This window comes from Myxine glutinosa, chromosome 1, assembly GCF_964187855.1.
Source record: "Myxine glutinosa chromosome 1, kmMyxGlut1.1, whole genome shotgun sequence".
Lineage (NCBI taxonomy): Eukaryota > Metazoa > Chordata > Myxini > Myxiniformes > Myxinidae > Myxine > Myxine glutinosa.
The window spans coordinates 95,013,149-95,027,201 of NC_136261.1; the positions used below are offsets into that span (position 1 = coordinate 95,013,149).

General features: G+C 43.8%; 1 protein-coding gene across 1 annotated transcript in view; it reads left to right on the forward strand.

Annotated features, from left to right (window-relative positions):
* LOC137426526 (sister chromatid cohesion protein PDS5 homolog B) overlaps positions 1-14,053 on the forward strand; it is a 253,471-nt gene that overhangs the window by 113,504 nt on the left and 125,914 nt on the right. Inside the window, exon 16 of the mRNA XM_078774894.1 lies at positions 2,047-2,186. Within this exon, the coding sequence (XP_078631020.1) occupies positions 2,047-2,186 (140 nt within the window). The remainder of the gene's footprint in view (positions 1-2,046; positions 2,187-14,053) is intronic.

Consider the following 14,053-nt stretch of genomic DNA (forward strand, 5'->3'; position numbering starts at 1 on the left):
ACTACAAAATGTAAATGTTTCATGATATTTGTTATATTATATCACCTTTATCTATCAATATTGTTGAAATGAAGATCAAATAGCTGTATGTTGAAATATGTTGAAAAAGTCAAAACTTTACATGGGGTGTACTTACTTTTCCACGTGACTGTATATATATCGAAGAAAGTTTTTCTTTGTTTGTTTGTTTGTCTGCATGCGCTAATCTCCTGAACGTTGAAAGATAGGAGGAAACCTCTGAAACAAAAAATGTCGGGACGAGCCCCGGGAAGGTTATAGGCTAGGTGGCTAGGTGGCGAGGCCGGTCGAGGCCGCCTCGGCCAGGCTGGGCCCATTTCGCAATAAATCTTCTTTTTCTTTCAAAATTCTCTTGAAGTACAACTTATGCACTTAATAGGAATATCTGACTGATTGCAACACATGCTTTCAAAATTCTCTCTTGCGGGGCCCAACAGAAGAAAGAACAAGGAATCGTTGAGCACTAACTGATACTGGGCTCGTGTCAGACCTATGTGCAGAAGATTAAATTCATTCAAGAAGAACCCGGGCAACGCCAGGTGCATTCAGCTAGTGTTCTATATTTTTTCTATGTTCTATATTTTTTGATTTAGCTACTTCTTTCTGAGCTTAATTCCTTGAACACTTGTATTTCTTTCTATCCTCACTTTCTCATTCCTTACTCTTTCTCCACTTATATGCAATCCTCTTCAACATCAACAACATTTATTCACTTCATCAACATTAACATTCCACCACCATGTTTCCATCTCCTTTTGTACATTTCCTGTAGTTATGATTTATGGGAGCGAGACATGGGTAATGAATGTAGAGCAGCCACGAAGGCTGGAAAGGGTGGAAATGCGAATGGTTCGGTGGATGTGTGGAGTATCGTTGAGAGAGAGGAAGACAAATGATGAATTGCGAAAGATGATGGGAATGGAACCTGTGATGGATGCTGTGAAGAGAAACAGGTTGAGATGGTTTTGTCATGTGTTGAGGAAGGATGAAAGTGATTGGTTGAGAAGAGTGATGGAAATGAATTTAGAAGGAAGTAGAGGACGGGGAAGACCGAGAAAGACTTGGCTAAAGATGGTCGAAGAAGAAATGCGGGCAAGGGGGTTAACAAGGGGAGATGCAGAAAATAGGGCAAAATGGAGAAGATTGTCATGGGGACCGCAAGGCTAACCCCCGCTCTTGCAGGGAAAATGGACTGTAAAATGCCTGTTGTTGTTGTTGTTGTTGTTGTTGTTGTTGTACACTGTCCACCCAAGGGCAGATTTCTGTGGCATCCATGATTGTGCTTAAATGCCCCATGGCACATCAGCACCAAAGCTAGAGGAGAGGAGCAATCCAAACATGAATGCATTTCTACCTACTGGCCTTGTCAGCATGTTGCCATGATCCCAACCTCCTTCTCCTAGTCCATTTCTCTGACTAGGCATCTTTATCTGAGACTAATCACCCTTTAGCTGTTGTGTTGACACCAATTTTCTTGCACATCATGGCTATAATCACCATGCAAATTTTAACAAGAACAAAAGGATAGCAAAACGATAACCTCTGCACTCACTGAATGACATGATATACCACTATTCGCAATACAGTTATAATTTTCACGAGCAACAGATACAGAGAAACTAGCAAACGCGGTGTGAGGTAAATTGACTGAATGGTTGGCTGGAAAAGCACACCTGAAAGAAAATGCAATAACATCATTATAGCCATGCCCTGTGTCCGCAAGCAAAATGACAGTTAGTTATCAAGCCGGTACTTTACAGTAACAAAACCATCTGAGTGCTAAATGACAGGGCAACACAACACCGAGACCAACCTTTTGCATGATGCAGACTTTTCTATTTTGCATGTTATTTTCATTCATTTTCCACAATTCCTGACCAGAATCAATATATGCTGATTAAATGCTAAATAAGCAGGAAGGTAATTCTTTATAAGTTGTGTTTAGGCAAAGTATTTTGACCTTGAATTCTCTTCTGTCAAAGATGACCAAATGAGATGTGGTGTACTTGAACGATGATACTTTACCAGGATGCCTTCCAAACAAGTTGCGATCTGAAGCTGCTCTAACCTCATTCAGCTTGATTATGCACAAACACAAGAGTATATTTGAAGCTTTGACCACACTGCTGGATGCCAACATTTCCTGCAATGAGGCTCGAGCCTGCTTGGTATGCAAACATAATTTTTTTTTACCCTTATACAAACCTTTATGATAGATGCAAAAAAACTTTTGTTGCCTGTAATAGTTAATTGTAATCTTCTATATACTGTATATAAAAGAAAGTTTTTGTTTGTTTGTTTGTTTGTTTGTCTGCATGCGCTAATCTCCTGAACGGTGAAAGATAGGAGGAAACCTCTGAAACAAAGAATGTCGGGACGGGCCCCGGGAAGATTTTAGGCTAGGTGGCGAGGCCGGCTCGGCTGGGCTGGGCCCATTTCGCAATTAAAAGCTGAGCGAAATTATAGTAGTTAATCTTCTACGGCCACGAGTAAAAGCTGAATTATAGTAGTAAATTCATTCAAAAAGAACCAAAAATGTTGGGACGGGCCCCGGGAAGGTTATAGGCTCGGTGGTGAGGCCGGTCGAGGCCGCCTCAGCCGGGCTGGGCCCATTTCGCAATTAAAAGCTGAGCTGAATTATAGTAGTCAATCTTCTACGGCCACGAGTAAAAGATGAATTATAGTAGTAAATTCATTCAAAAAGAACCAAAAATGTCGGGACGGGCCCCGGGAAGGTTATAGGCTAGGTGGCAAGGCCGGTCGAGGCCGCCTCAGCTGGCTGGGCCCATTTCACAATTAAAAGCAGAGCTGAATTATAGTAGTCGATCTTCTACGGCCGCGAGTAAAAGCTGAATTATAGTCGTAAATTCATTCAAAAAGAACCCGGGAGTAGTGTGTAAATTCTACATTTGGCTCATAATGAGGAAGTGCCTCCAAAACCGAAACGAATTCACCTCTACCCGGAAGTGATGCACCACAAACCGGAAGTGGCCAATTAATTAATTATTTTTCAGATTTCACGAATTTCGAAAAAGAAAAAATAGATTTTCAAAATTTACAATTTTCACATTTTCATGATTTTCAAATTTTCAGATTTCACGATTTAAAAAAAAAGAAATAGATTTTCAAAATTTTCAATTTTCATGATTTTCAAATTTTACGATTTCACGATTTTCAAAATTTACAATTTTCACATTTTCATGATTTTCCCGATTTTCTCGAATTTCTAAAAATAATTAAATAATTATAACAACCAATTTTTTAACCATGTGGTTAAAAATTTATCTTGCGAATATTGGTATTGCTAGTTTGTAAACATTTGTGAATATTTATGACAGTGAATGTGAATCCCCATGGAGAACAAGCATGGACCCCCGACGCAATCCGAGGGTCATGTGGTCGGTTACCCTCCATATAGGAACTCTCATCCCTAACTATTACAAACTAGTCCTTTAAATAAGAAATAATAATTTAAAAAAAAATTGGTTTTAGTTTTAAAGAAATATAGTATATTAAAGTGGTGTATTGCTAAGTTTGTGAACGTGAATTAAGTAATTTTTCACAATTATGTTTTTGTCGAAACTGTATCTATCTTTCAGTGTGTGTACCTGTAGTGTGTCCTTAGTAAGATGCTCAGTGTTAATTTTTCATACCTGTATACAAAATCGTCGGTTAATTCGTGTCGCGTATTTTGAGGCCTTGTAGGCTACCGTGTCCTACCTTGAGGCTTTGTTTTTCTCTCAGCGGTCCGTCGATTGTGCTGCAATTACTTTCGTTCTCTGTTTTTGTCCCAGTCTTTCACCCCATACTTCCTTGTTTAAAATCTCAACTCAAAAAAAATATATATATATATATATATTTCCTTCTCTGTTCTTATTCGTTGTTCTTATTCGTTTATTTGTCGTTCTTATTTGTTCGTTCGTTCTTCGATCACATGTTTCACCCCCATTTCCATTTTCGATTTCCCCAGATAGTTTTCACTGCTCAATTTAAGAATGTTTAAACTTTCCCCTGAAGAACTGTATTCTGTCGTATATTATAACACCTTTTTCTTCTTCTTCTATAAAAGGATGCTTTCGACTTGCTCACCAAATCTATTCATTCCAAATTTTTTTTCCATCTCTTGCAGTTCCTCTTTTCTACATTCCAGAAACTCTCCTGCACTCCACCCCTCCTCCAGCGTCCTCAAACGTATTTTTGACTCGAAGGTCACAAGAAACTCATTTTGCAATAAATGTTCGTTTCCCATTAATCGTACACTTTCTAAAATCCAATCTCACCCCTCCCCTCCAAATCTTCCCCATCACCCCTCCCCTCCAAAACTTCCCCATCACCCCTCCCCTCCAAAACTTCCCCATCACCCCTCCCCTCCAAATCTACCCCCTTGCCCCTCCCCTCCAAATCTTCCCCATCACCCATCTCTTTCAAATCTTCCCCCTTGCCCCTCCCCTCCAAATATTCCTCATCACCCATCCCTTTCAAATCTTCCCCCTTGCCCCTCCCCTCCTAAACTCCCCCCACACCCCTCCCCTCTGAGACTCTCCCTCGCCCCTCCCCTCCAAGACTCCCCTCTCACTCCTCCTCAAAGCGTCCTCCCCGCTTCTTCCCCCTTCCAAGTTTCACCTTCATCTCCCCCAACCTTCTGCCTCACTCTTCCCCCTCCTCAAATAACACCTCACTGTGCCTCACCCAATCACCATCAAACCTTTTGTCCATCCCATCCTTCCCTTTCTCCAAGCTATTCTGAAATCTCTGACACACCTTCAACAGCTCTCCCTCCCACTTCCTCCTCTTCCACATCTTACCCTACCCCCCCCCCCCCCCTGTTCTGTATCCGATGCTCCCCCTTCCTCTTCATTAACGGTATGGACCTCAAACATCCGGGGCCTTCGCTCAAACTTGACTGATCTCTCCATACAGGTTGCTTCTGACAAACCAGACGTGATCTGCTTAACAGAAACTTTCCTCCTTCATGATGTCTCTGATTCCTTGGTATCTCTCCCAGGTTACTCCCTCCTCCGGCATGATAGACCTGAGCCTTGTCCTGGAGGTGGGGTTGCTATCTTTATAAAAAAAAAACTCTCTTCCTCACTCACCCTGCACTGCCCTCTCTCCACCTCAACCCCTGGAATACCTGTGGCTACGGCTTCCCCTTCGCTCCCACCTTTTGTTCATATGTGTGTTGGACCGTCCATCAAACAGTGATGACTCCATCTACATCTCACTGTCTGATAATATGGACCAACTTCTATCTACCCATCCCAACTCTCTCTTCCTCATATGTGGTGATTGCAATTGTCACCATGCCAGTTGGCTGGGTGTGGGTTCCCTCTCTCACCAGCCATGGCTCCTCAGCAAAGGACTTCTGCGACTCACTGGGACTGACACAATCTGTCAATTTCCTGACCCGGATCTCAGTCAACGGAGCATCTTATCTTCTGGACTTGATTATGACTAACTTCCCTGAAAATGTCTGCTGCTCTTCTTCTGCTCCAATCGGCTCATCTGATCACGTGCTTGTTAAAGTGGACATCTCTCTGACCATTCTCAAAGAGCCTCCTCAGCGTCGACGAATCTGGCATTTCACTCAAGCCAACTGGCACGGTCTTCAAGCAGCCATCAATCATCTGGACTGGTCTCCCATCTCTACCGCCTCTGACATCAACTCATCCTGGGAATTCTTCCAAAATAAATTGCTCTCTCTCATGCACAGATTTATCCCATCTCGTCTTCAGTTGTCATACCCTTCCTCCCATCCATGGTACACGGAATCTTGTGGTGAGGCTGTTGCCCAGAAACAACTTGCCTTCGTCTCCTGGAAAGCAAATCCAATGGAAGGAAATCTCATTTCCTTTCACAAAGCCCAAAACAAGAGTGTGTCCACCCTCAGGTGAGCCAGGAAACAATATCTCTCCGTTCTCAAGACCGAACTCTCTTATCTGTCTCCCTCTTCCAAATCCTGGTGGTGTCTGGTCAAATCTGTTTCTGGTGTTTGTTCCCCCTCCATCCCCTCCCTCACCTCAAACGGCTACACGGCTGACTCCGCACGTGAAAAAGCTGAATGCCTCAACTCTGTGTTTGCCTCTAAATCTTGTGTCCCAAACCCATCCCTCTCTGTACCCAGTCGTACCCAGCTGCTCCTGGACTCTGTGTCCTTTCCTCCTGACAAGGTGGAAAAGTTTCTGTCAACCCTCGACTCTGATTCGGCAACTGGACCTGATGGCATCAGCCCACGGGTCCTAAAATCCTGTTCTTATGCTCTTTCACTCCCTCTCTCTGTTCTCTTCACCCTCTCTTTTGCTCAAGGTCATCTGCCATCTGCTTGGAAATCAGCCAACATCACCGCTTTTGTTATGTGCTCCTCCCCAAACCCCAGTCACGGTGTACCTCCGAGCCCCGAGAGGAGTCACGGCAGAAAGATGTGTTATTCTGTATGTCAAAGATCAATGGTGAAACCACACCAATTGGTACCAACAAACAAGTATTGTATTAAGATCACACAAGAATAACAGTACAACAACAATAGTGATCAATTGTACAACCAATATATATTTCCTACGATGGTACCATCAGGTTCGTACAATATAACTCACTGTGCTCCAAGTGAGCAAAAAGAACATCCCCAATGTCTCTTTCCCGGCTTCAAGCCAAAGTTGATTCCGGCTTCAAGCCAAAGTCGATCCACTCCAGTGATCTTCCGTACGATGTCGTATCGAGACCAGAATCCCATTGGGTTGACAGTTACACTGCCAAAGATGGGCGAAGGTGTCCTCGAGAAGCGACGGGGAAATCACACCTTCAGGTATGGACGTTTGACGGCTCTCAAGCGAACCGCAGATTTCCCACTCAAAAGCCACGTTACACACACACACACCAAATTAACATCTGGATGCGGTGAGAATGGTTGAAGCGAAGTGAAAAATCTTGAGCGATGCGCAAAGTGCGCTAGTCAAGATGGCCGACGGCCCGTTCTCGTGACGTAACGGCACTCCGATGATTCTCGTCGGAATCGACCGCAAAACCTGACACGCAGGTGGATCTGTCACAGCGATAACAACTCTGTCGCAGGAATCCCTTTCCCGGGAAACCCGAAGTTCACTCGTGACCCTCGTTCGTCAACGTTCGCTCCAGACCTCGAAGCAGCTCGGCTTCTTGTCCGACTCACTCGCTCCGCCTTCTCTTCCTCCTCTTCCTCTTCGTCATCGCCCGGTTCCGGTTTCATTTAAAACATTAACTTTTTTACATTTTGAAAATAGTCATCTCCCTCTCCCTGAAACGACAACAATAATAGTACAAATGAATGAATGAATGATCGTTTTAAGGCCATTTTCCCCGCTAGAGGGGGGGGGGTTAGCCTTGCGGGCCCCATGACAATCATGGTTCCCTGTTTGAGGCAATGTTTTTATGGCCGGATGCCCTTCCTGACACAAGTAAGAAAGAGTCGCGGTAAAAAATACATCTGTAGGCGATGTCTTAACTGCTTTTATACTCTAGAAAGAATGGAAAAACACGTCGAACTCTGCAGCAAGCATCCTGCCTGTGTCGTTAAACCGCTGAAAGAAGGTACCCGGATAGAATTCAAAAATGTAGCCAAAGGTATAAAACACCCATTCGTGATATATGCCGACATCGAGTGTATCCTCGAACCGTAGATGATCTCACTTCAGGTTCAAACAAATCAGCCACGAAGAAATATCAAAAGTACATGGAATCAAAAATGTTTACAGTGGATGAAAACCACAACAACGGAAGTGACTAATCTGTAACACTTCCCCCCCACCCCCCCCCCCCCCTCAAGAAAGAAAGTTTGAACATAGTGAAAACTTTTTTTGCAGGCAAAAACTCTTTTAACAAACAAAAGTAAAACTCACACCCAAATTTCAATTCACATGAGCAACAATAATTAATATTCCCCAAAATAAAGCAACAAAACTTCCAAACAACCTACAGAAATTTCCAACGTTAGTTCACTCTGGACAAAGCATCAGCAACGACATTGTCCATGCCCTTTACATGCTCAATTTCCAAGTTGAACTCCTGCAAAGCCAAACTCCATCTCATCAACCTCTGGTTTTTATTTTTCATTTTTTGAATGAAGGTTAGGGGTTGTGATCAAAAATCCAAAGCAAAGCAAATCTATAGCACTTTTTGAAGGAGGCCGAGCTGAGAGCCAGGTTTCATGGTGGTTGGGTGGTGAGGCCTGGACGTATTCACTGCATGGACGCATTTAGGAACGTGGAGTTCACGGGTTAATCCGTGTAGGAATCTTGGCTCGGCTGCTCCTGAGCACTCAGTGCTTCCAACTCTTCTCTTGATCATAAAAATCGTAATCACAGTTGTAGAGTCGGGTGCTGTAGTCACGTGAGTAGCGGTCCCCATCTCGGCTACCACCGCAATAGTCATCCCGTCGAGAGTTGCCAAAACTGCGCTGCTGCTTCTGGGAGCCTCCATAGTAATCACGACTGCGGCCGCCACCAAAACTACTACTCCCACCCCGGGAGCCATAGCCACCCCTGAAACTACCTCCACGTTTTCCTCCTCTGTAGCCCCCTCAACACCCATGGCCTGCCTTCTCTACTGTTATGGTCCGACCATCCAAATCCTTGCCATTCAAATCCTTTTCTGCATCTTTGGCATCCTTTGTGTTTTCAAACGTGACAAAGCCAAACCCGCTCGACTTTTGCGTCTCCCTGTCTTTTATCAGCAGTACTTCCAAGAGTGGTCCATATTTGCCAAAGATAGAGTCCAGAACATCTTCACTTGTGTCAAAGTTCAGTCCACCTACAAAGAGCTTGCCAACATTGCCTCCATCCATGACTTGTGTGTGCTGACACTTAGTTTCAGGGTACTCGCCAATAAGTGCCTGTGCAAAGCGTGACGTCAGTACCTTCTCCTTCTCTTCAGAGCGCTTCCTACCCATAGCACGAGTCGCGGCACAGGATGGAAAGATACCTGGAATCTCCTGCTCTAACTGTGCGGTGTTATTTTCCATACTAGGCTTTTCAACAAACATCGGATTACCAGAAACTCGACCACCGGCCAAATCATTCCCGATAACAAAAGAGATTCCCTTTACAGGAAGAGTGGCTTGTAAACCTACGGTGACCGATCCTGACACCAAATCAGACTTCAAATGGATGACATGAAGTGGAGCTTTAACATAGCCACCAACCCCCTGTAAAAGAACACTAACACCAGTTGCCGTCTTCTCTGACAATGGCAAAATGCCCTCAAGCATCAAAGATTGATGTGCTCCTGTGTCCCTCAATACCCTAACAGGTCTCTGGTTCGTTAAGTCTCCATCCAGTGACACAAACCCCTCTGAAATAAAAGGTTTGTAACCCTCTTGAACCAGGTCGTTCTGAGATGCTGTAACTTTGGCATGGGAACCTTCACAAGGCACTGTCCTCCAGGGACGATTTCTCGCATTGGCCAATGCATTCGGAGTTGTACTAGTCTGACTCCGCTCCTGATTTTTCCTTTTCAGGGCGTAACATTGGGACATCAAATGCCCAGGTTTCTTGCAAAAAGCGCAAGTAGGCCTGGAGGAAAAACTCGAGGTCTGCCTTGGGCCCCCCGGAAGATAAGTCTGTCTTGAAACTGTAGTCTTCTGATCCCTAAAAATCGCGGTATCAGATTTGTCCCCATAGTCATCTCGAGGCCGCCTCCATGAATATTTGTTCTCCGCACCTGATTTACCATAACTCCCCTGGCTAACTCTAGGCGGGAAGTTAGGTTTGTGGAACCCCATCCTGTGTGTCAAGGCATAGTCATCTGCCACGGTTGCTGCCTCATACAACTCTGGTACTTTCTTTTCATCCAGATGTACTTTAATGTCCGTGTGGACACACTGTTTGAATTCCTCCACCAAGATCAATTGTCGCAACAGGTTGAAGTCTTTCCCAATCCCCTTCGAGTCACACCACCGATCAAACATGGTTTCCTTCATTCTGGCAAACTCCACATTGGTCTCACTTTCCCTCTTCCTGGCATTCCTGAATTTTTGCCGGTAAGCTTCAGGGACCAATTCATAGGCTTTGAGAATGGCTTTCTTCACTTTCTCATAATCTGCAGATTGGTCAATCGGTAAAGACGAATAGATATCTTGAGCTTTACCCACCAAAACACTTTGCACTAACATAGTCCAGGACCCCACAGGCCATTTTAGCATTTGAGCCACTTTCTCAAAGTGTAAAAAAAAACTTGGCTAACTCCTTTTCATTGAAGGGTGGAACCAGCCTCACATGCCTACCAACATCCCAAGTGTTCTGACTAGTTGTCGAACTAGCCGGCATGGATACTACTTCTCTCTGTTCTCCCATTAATTCCAGCTCCTTGAGTTTAAGTTCCTTCTGATACTCCATGTCACGTTCCTTTAACTCCCTTTCGGCTCTCCTTTCCTCTGCTCTTTCCTCTGCTCTTCTCTCCTCGAGTTCTCGTTCCTGATCTGCTCTTCTTTCCTCGAGTTCCTTTTCAGCTCTCCTTTCCTCTGCTCTTCTCTCCTCGAGTTCTTTTTCAGCTCTCCTTTCCTCTGCTTTTACCTTTCCTGGCTCTGCAGTTGCATCTCCATTTTCCGGAGCTCCACATTTTCTTTTTCCTCGGGTAACCAATCCAAGGCTACCTCTTTCCATGCTCCTTGTCCCACCAGAGATTCTACCACCAATGTCTGCATCTCTGCTTTCTTCATATTAACTCGGACCTCCAAGTTAAAATATTTGGCCAATATCAAGAGTTCCGATCTTTTTAACGCTTGGAACTGTGACTCATTAGGGGACGCCGCAAACTTTTCTGCATCAAACACTATGGTGACTATCAGTTAACACCTGTTAACCTTCACACAAAAAATTTCAATGTTTTTTTTTTTTTTGAAAAATTTGGGAATTTTGGGAATGTTAGGGAATTCTATCCCGGACGAATTTGAGGGAATTTAATCAGCAAAGACGAGCCCCCAATTTCTGTTACGTGCTCCTCCCCAAACCCCGGTCACGGTGTACCTCCGAGCCCCGAGAGGAGTCACGGCAGAAAGATGTGTTATTCTGTATGTCAAAGATCAATGGTGAAACCACACCAATTGTTACCAACAAACAAGTATTGTATTAAGATCACACAAGAATAACAGTACAACAACAATAGTGATCAATTGTACAACCAATATATATTTCCTACGATGGTACCATCAGGTTCGTACAATATAACTCACTGTGCTCCATGTGAGCAAAAAGAACATCCCCAATGTCTCTTTCCCGGCTTCAAGCCAAAGTCGATCCACTCCAGTGATCGTCCGTACGATGTCGTATCGAGACCAGAATCCCATTGGGTTGACAGTTACACTGCCAAAGATGGGCGAAGGTGTCCTGGAGAAGCGACGGGGAAATCACACCTTCAGGTATGGACGTTTGACGGCTGTCAATCGGCGAACCGCAGATTTCCCACTCAAAAGCCACGTTACACACACACACCAAATTAACGTCTGGATGCGGTGAGAATGGTTGAAGCGAAGTGAAAAACCTTAAGCGATGCGCAAAGCGCGCGTGTCGAAATGGCCGACGGCCCGTTCTCGTGGCGTAACGGCACTCCGATGATCCTCGTCGGAATCAACCTCAAAACCTGACACGCAGGTGGATCTGTCACAGCGATAACAACTCTGTCGCAGGAATCCCTTTCCCGGGAAACCCGAAGTTCACTCGTGACCCTCTTTCGTCAACGTTCGCTCCAGACCTCGAAGCAGCTCGGCTTCTTGTCCGACTCACTCGCTCTGCCTTCTCTTCCTCCTCTTCCTCTTCGTCGTCGTCCGGTTCCGGTTTCATTTAAAACATTAACTTTTTTACCTTTTGAAAATAGTAATCTCTATCTCCCTTAAACGACAACAATAATAGTACATGGAATCAAAAATGTTTACAGTGGATGAAAACCACAACAACGGAAGTGACGAATCCATAACACTTTGCACAAAAAAGGTGCAAAAACAGATCCTAGCAACTACAGACCAATCAGCCTTCTCGCAATTATCAGCAAAGTCATGGAATCCATCATTGCCTCGGATATGAAATCTTTCCTCTTCTCCAATGGCTTGATCTCTGATCATCAATTTGGTTTCAGACCTGGTCACTCTACTCTGGACATGCTGCTTCTGCTTTCTCAACAATGGATGGAGGTCCTCAATGCCAAACATGAAATTAGAGCTGTCTCCCTTGACATATCACGTGCCTTCGATACGGTCTGGCACCCCGCTCTGCTCACCAAACTCTCCTCCTTTGGTATCCATGGAAATCTCCACGCATGGCCGGCGGACATCCTCTCTAGTTGTAGTCAACGTGTGGTCCTGAATGGGTTTCTCTCATCTCCTCTTCCTGTTCAGGCTGGAGTTCCCCAAGGCAGTGTTCTGGGCCCTGTGCTTTTTCTGGTCTTCATCAATGATCTCTCTGACTCTTGAAAATCCTCTCTATCTCTTTGCTGATGACTCTACTCTCTGTCGCTCCATTCCTCATCCCTCAGGTCGGCAGTCTGCAGCCTCCTCACTCTCTGCAGACCTGGGTAAAATCACAGACTGGGCAAACAAGTGGAACATGTCTTTCAATCCTGACAAATCTCACACTCTTACGATGTCTCTCCGAAAAGACCGACTGGATAACCCTCCCATCCACTTTCTGAATAATCCTCTCCAAGAAGTTCTGTCACTCAAGCCTTTGGGTCTCACTATCTGCCATGATCTTTCCTGGGAAAACCACATTTCAAATCTGGCCTCCAAATATATTAAATATATTGTCACGTTTGTGATAAGAAAGTCTTGAAGAGGAGCTATCCCACTCATCTTAAATCACTCAAACACACGGTTAAACTTTTACATACGATGGTCCCACTTGAACGAGAGAAAATATATTGTCTTGTTTATAAAAAGAGGTACTTGAAGAATAGTTTTCCAAGACATCTTAAATCCCAAAAGCACATAAAAAGCTGTTTGGGGGGATACACTACTAGAGACATTGCTGGTATAATTCCACACTATACTAAAACAAAAGTTTTTGAGTTTAAACCCCCACAACCACAATCAGTAGCCGAGGCGCTTTAAATAATCAAACCCGGCGTTGAAGGATATGTAAAGAATACTCTGGCTGAGATGAGAAGTCCTATTAAAGTTCAAATGGGAGTATGGCTGGAATTGAAAAAGTTGGGTAATGAAGCATCGGGTAATGAAAAATTAAAGGCTAAAAGAGAGTGCTTTTATATGTTTACGAGGCCTTACTTTACCTTATCACTCCAGAATTTCTTGTCAACGAGCATTTATAATGACCTTATAAATCAAGAACAAGACGTAGAAAGGGTACTTGTGGGTAGCGGATTTACTATTGTTAGAATACTTTACATCGATGTACGCGTTATAAAATCAGACCCTCTTAGGGGTTCTTCTTACATTCCTTTACCGAAGGTTATACAAAATAAAAAGGCGGTTATTAATGTTAAAAATAATGATCTTAAGTGTGGTAAATGGGCTGTTATTGCTCACAAACATCCTGCTAAAGATAATGCTGACAGGGTATCAAATTATGAGCCGTTTGGGAATGAGTTAAATGATGATGGTATAGATTATCCATTAACATTCAAAGGTATCCAGAAATTAGAAAAGCTGAATGACTTAGTTATTAATGTATTTGGTTTAAAACCCGACAACAAAATTGAGGTGCTTCAAATTTCCGAGAACTACAAATGGGGTGAACCATTTATTGACCTTCTATTATTTCATTCAGAAGAAAAATCACATCATGCATACATCAAAAATTTTGAAAGATTAGTTTCTACACAAGTAAGAAAGAGTCGCGGTAAAAAATACATCTGTAGGCGATGTCTTAACTGCTTTTATACTCCAGAAAGAATGGAAAAACACGTCGAACTCTGCAGCAAGCATCCTGCCTGTGTAGTTAAACCGCCGAAAGAAGGTACCCGGATAGAATTCAAAAATTTAGCCAAAGGTATAAAACACCCATTCGTGATATATGCCGACATTGAGTGTATCCTCGAACCGTAGATGATCTCACTT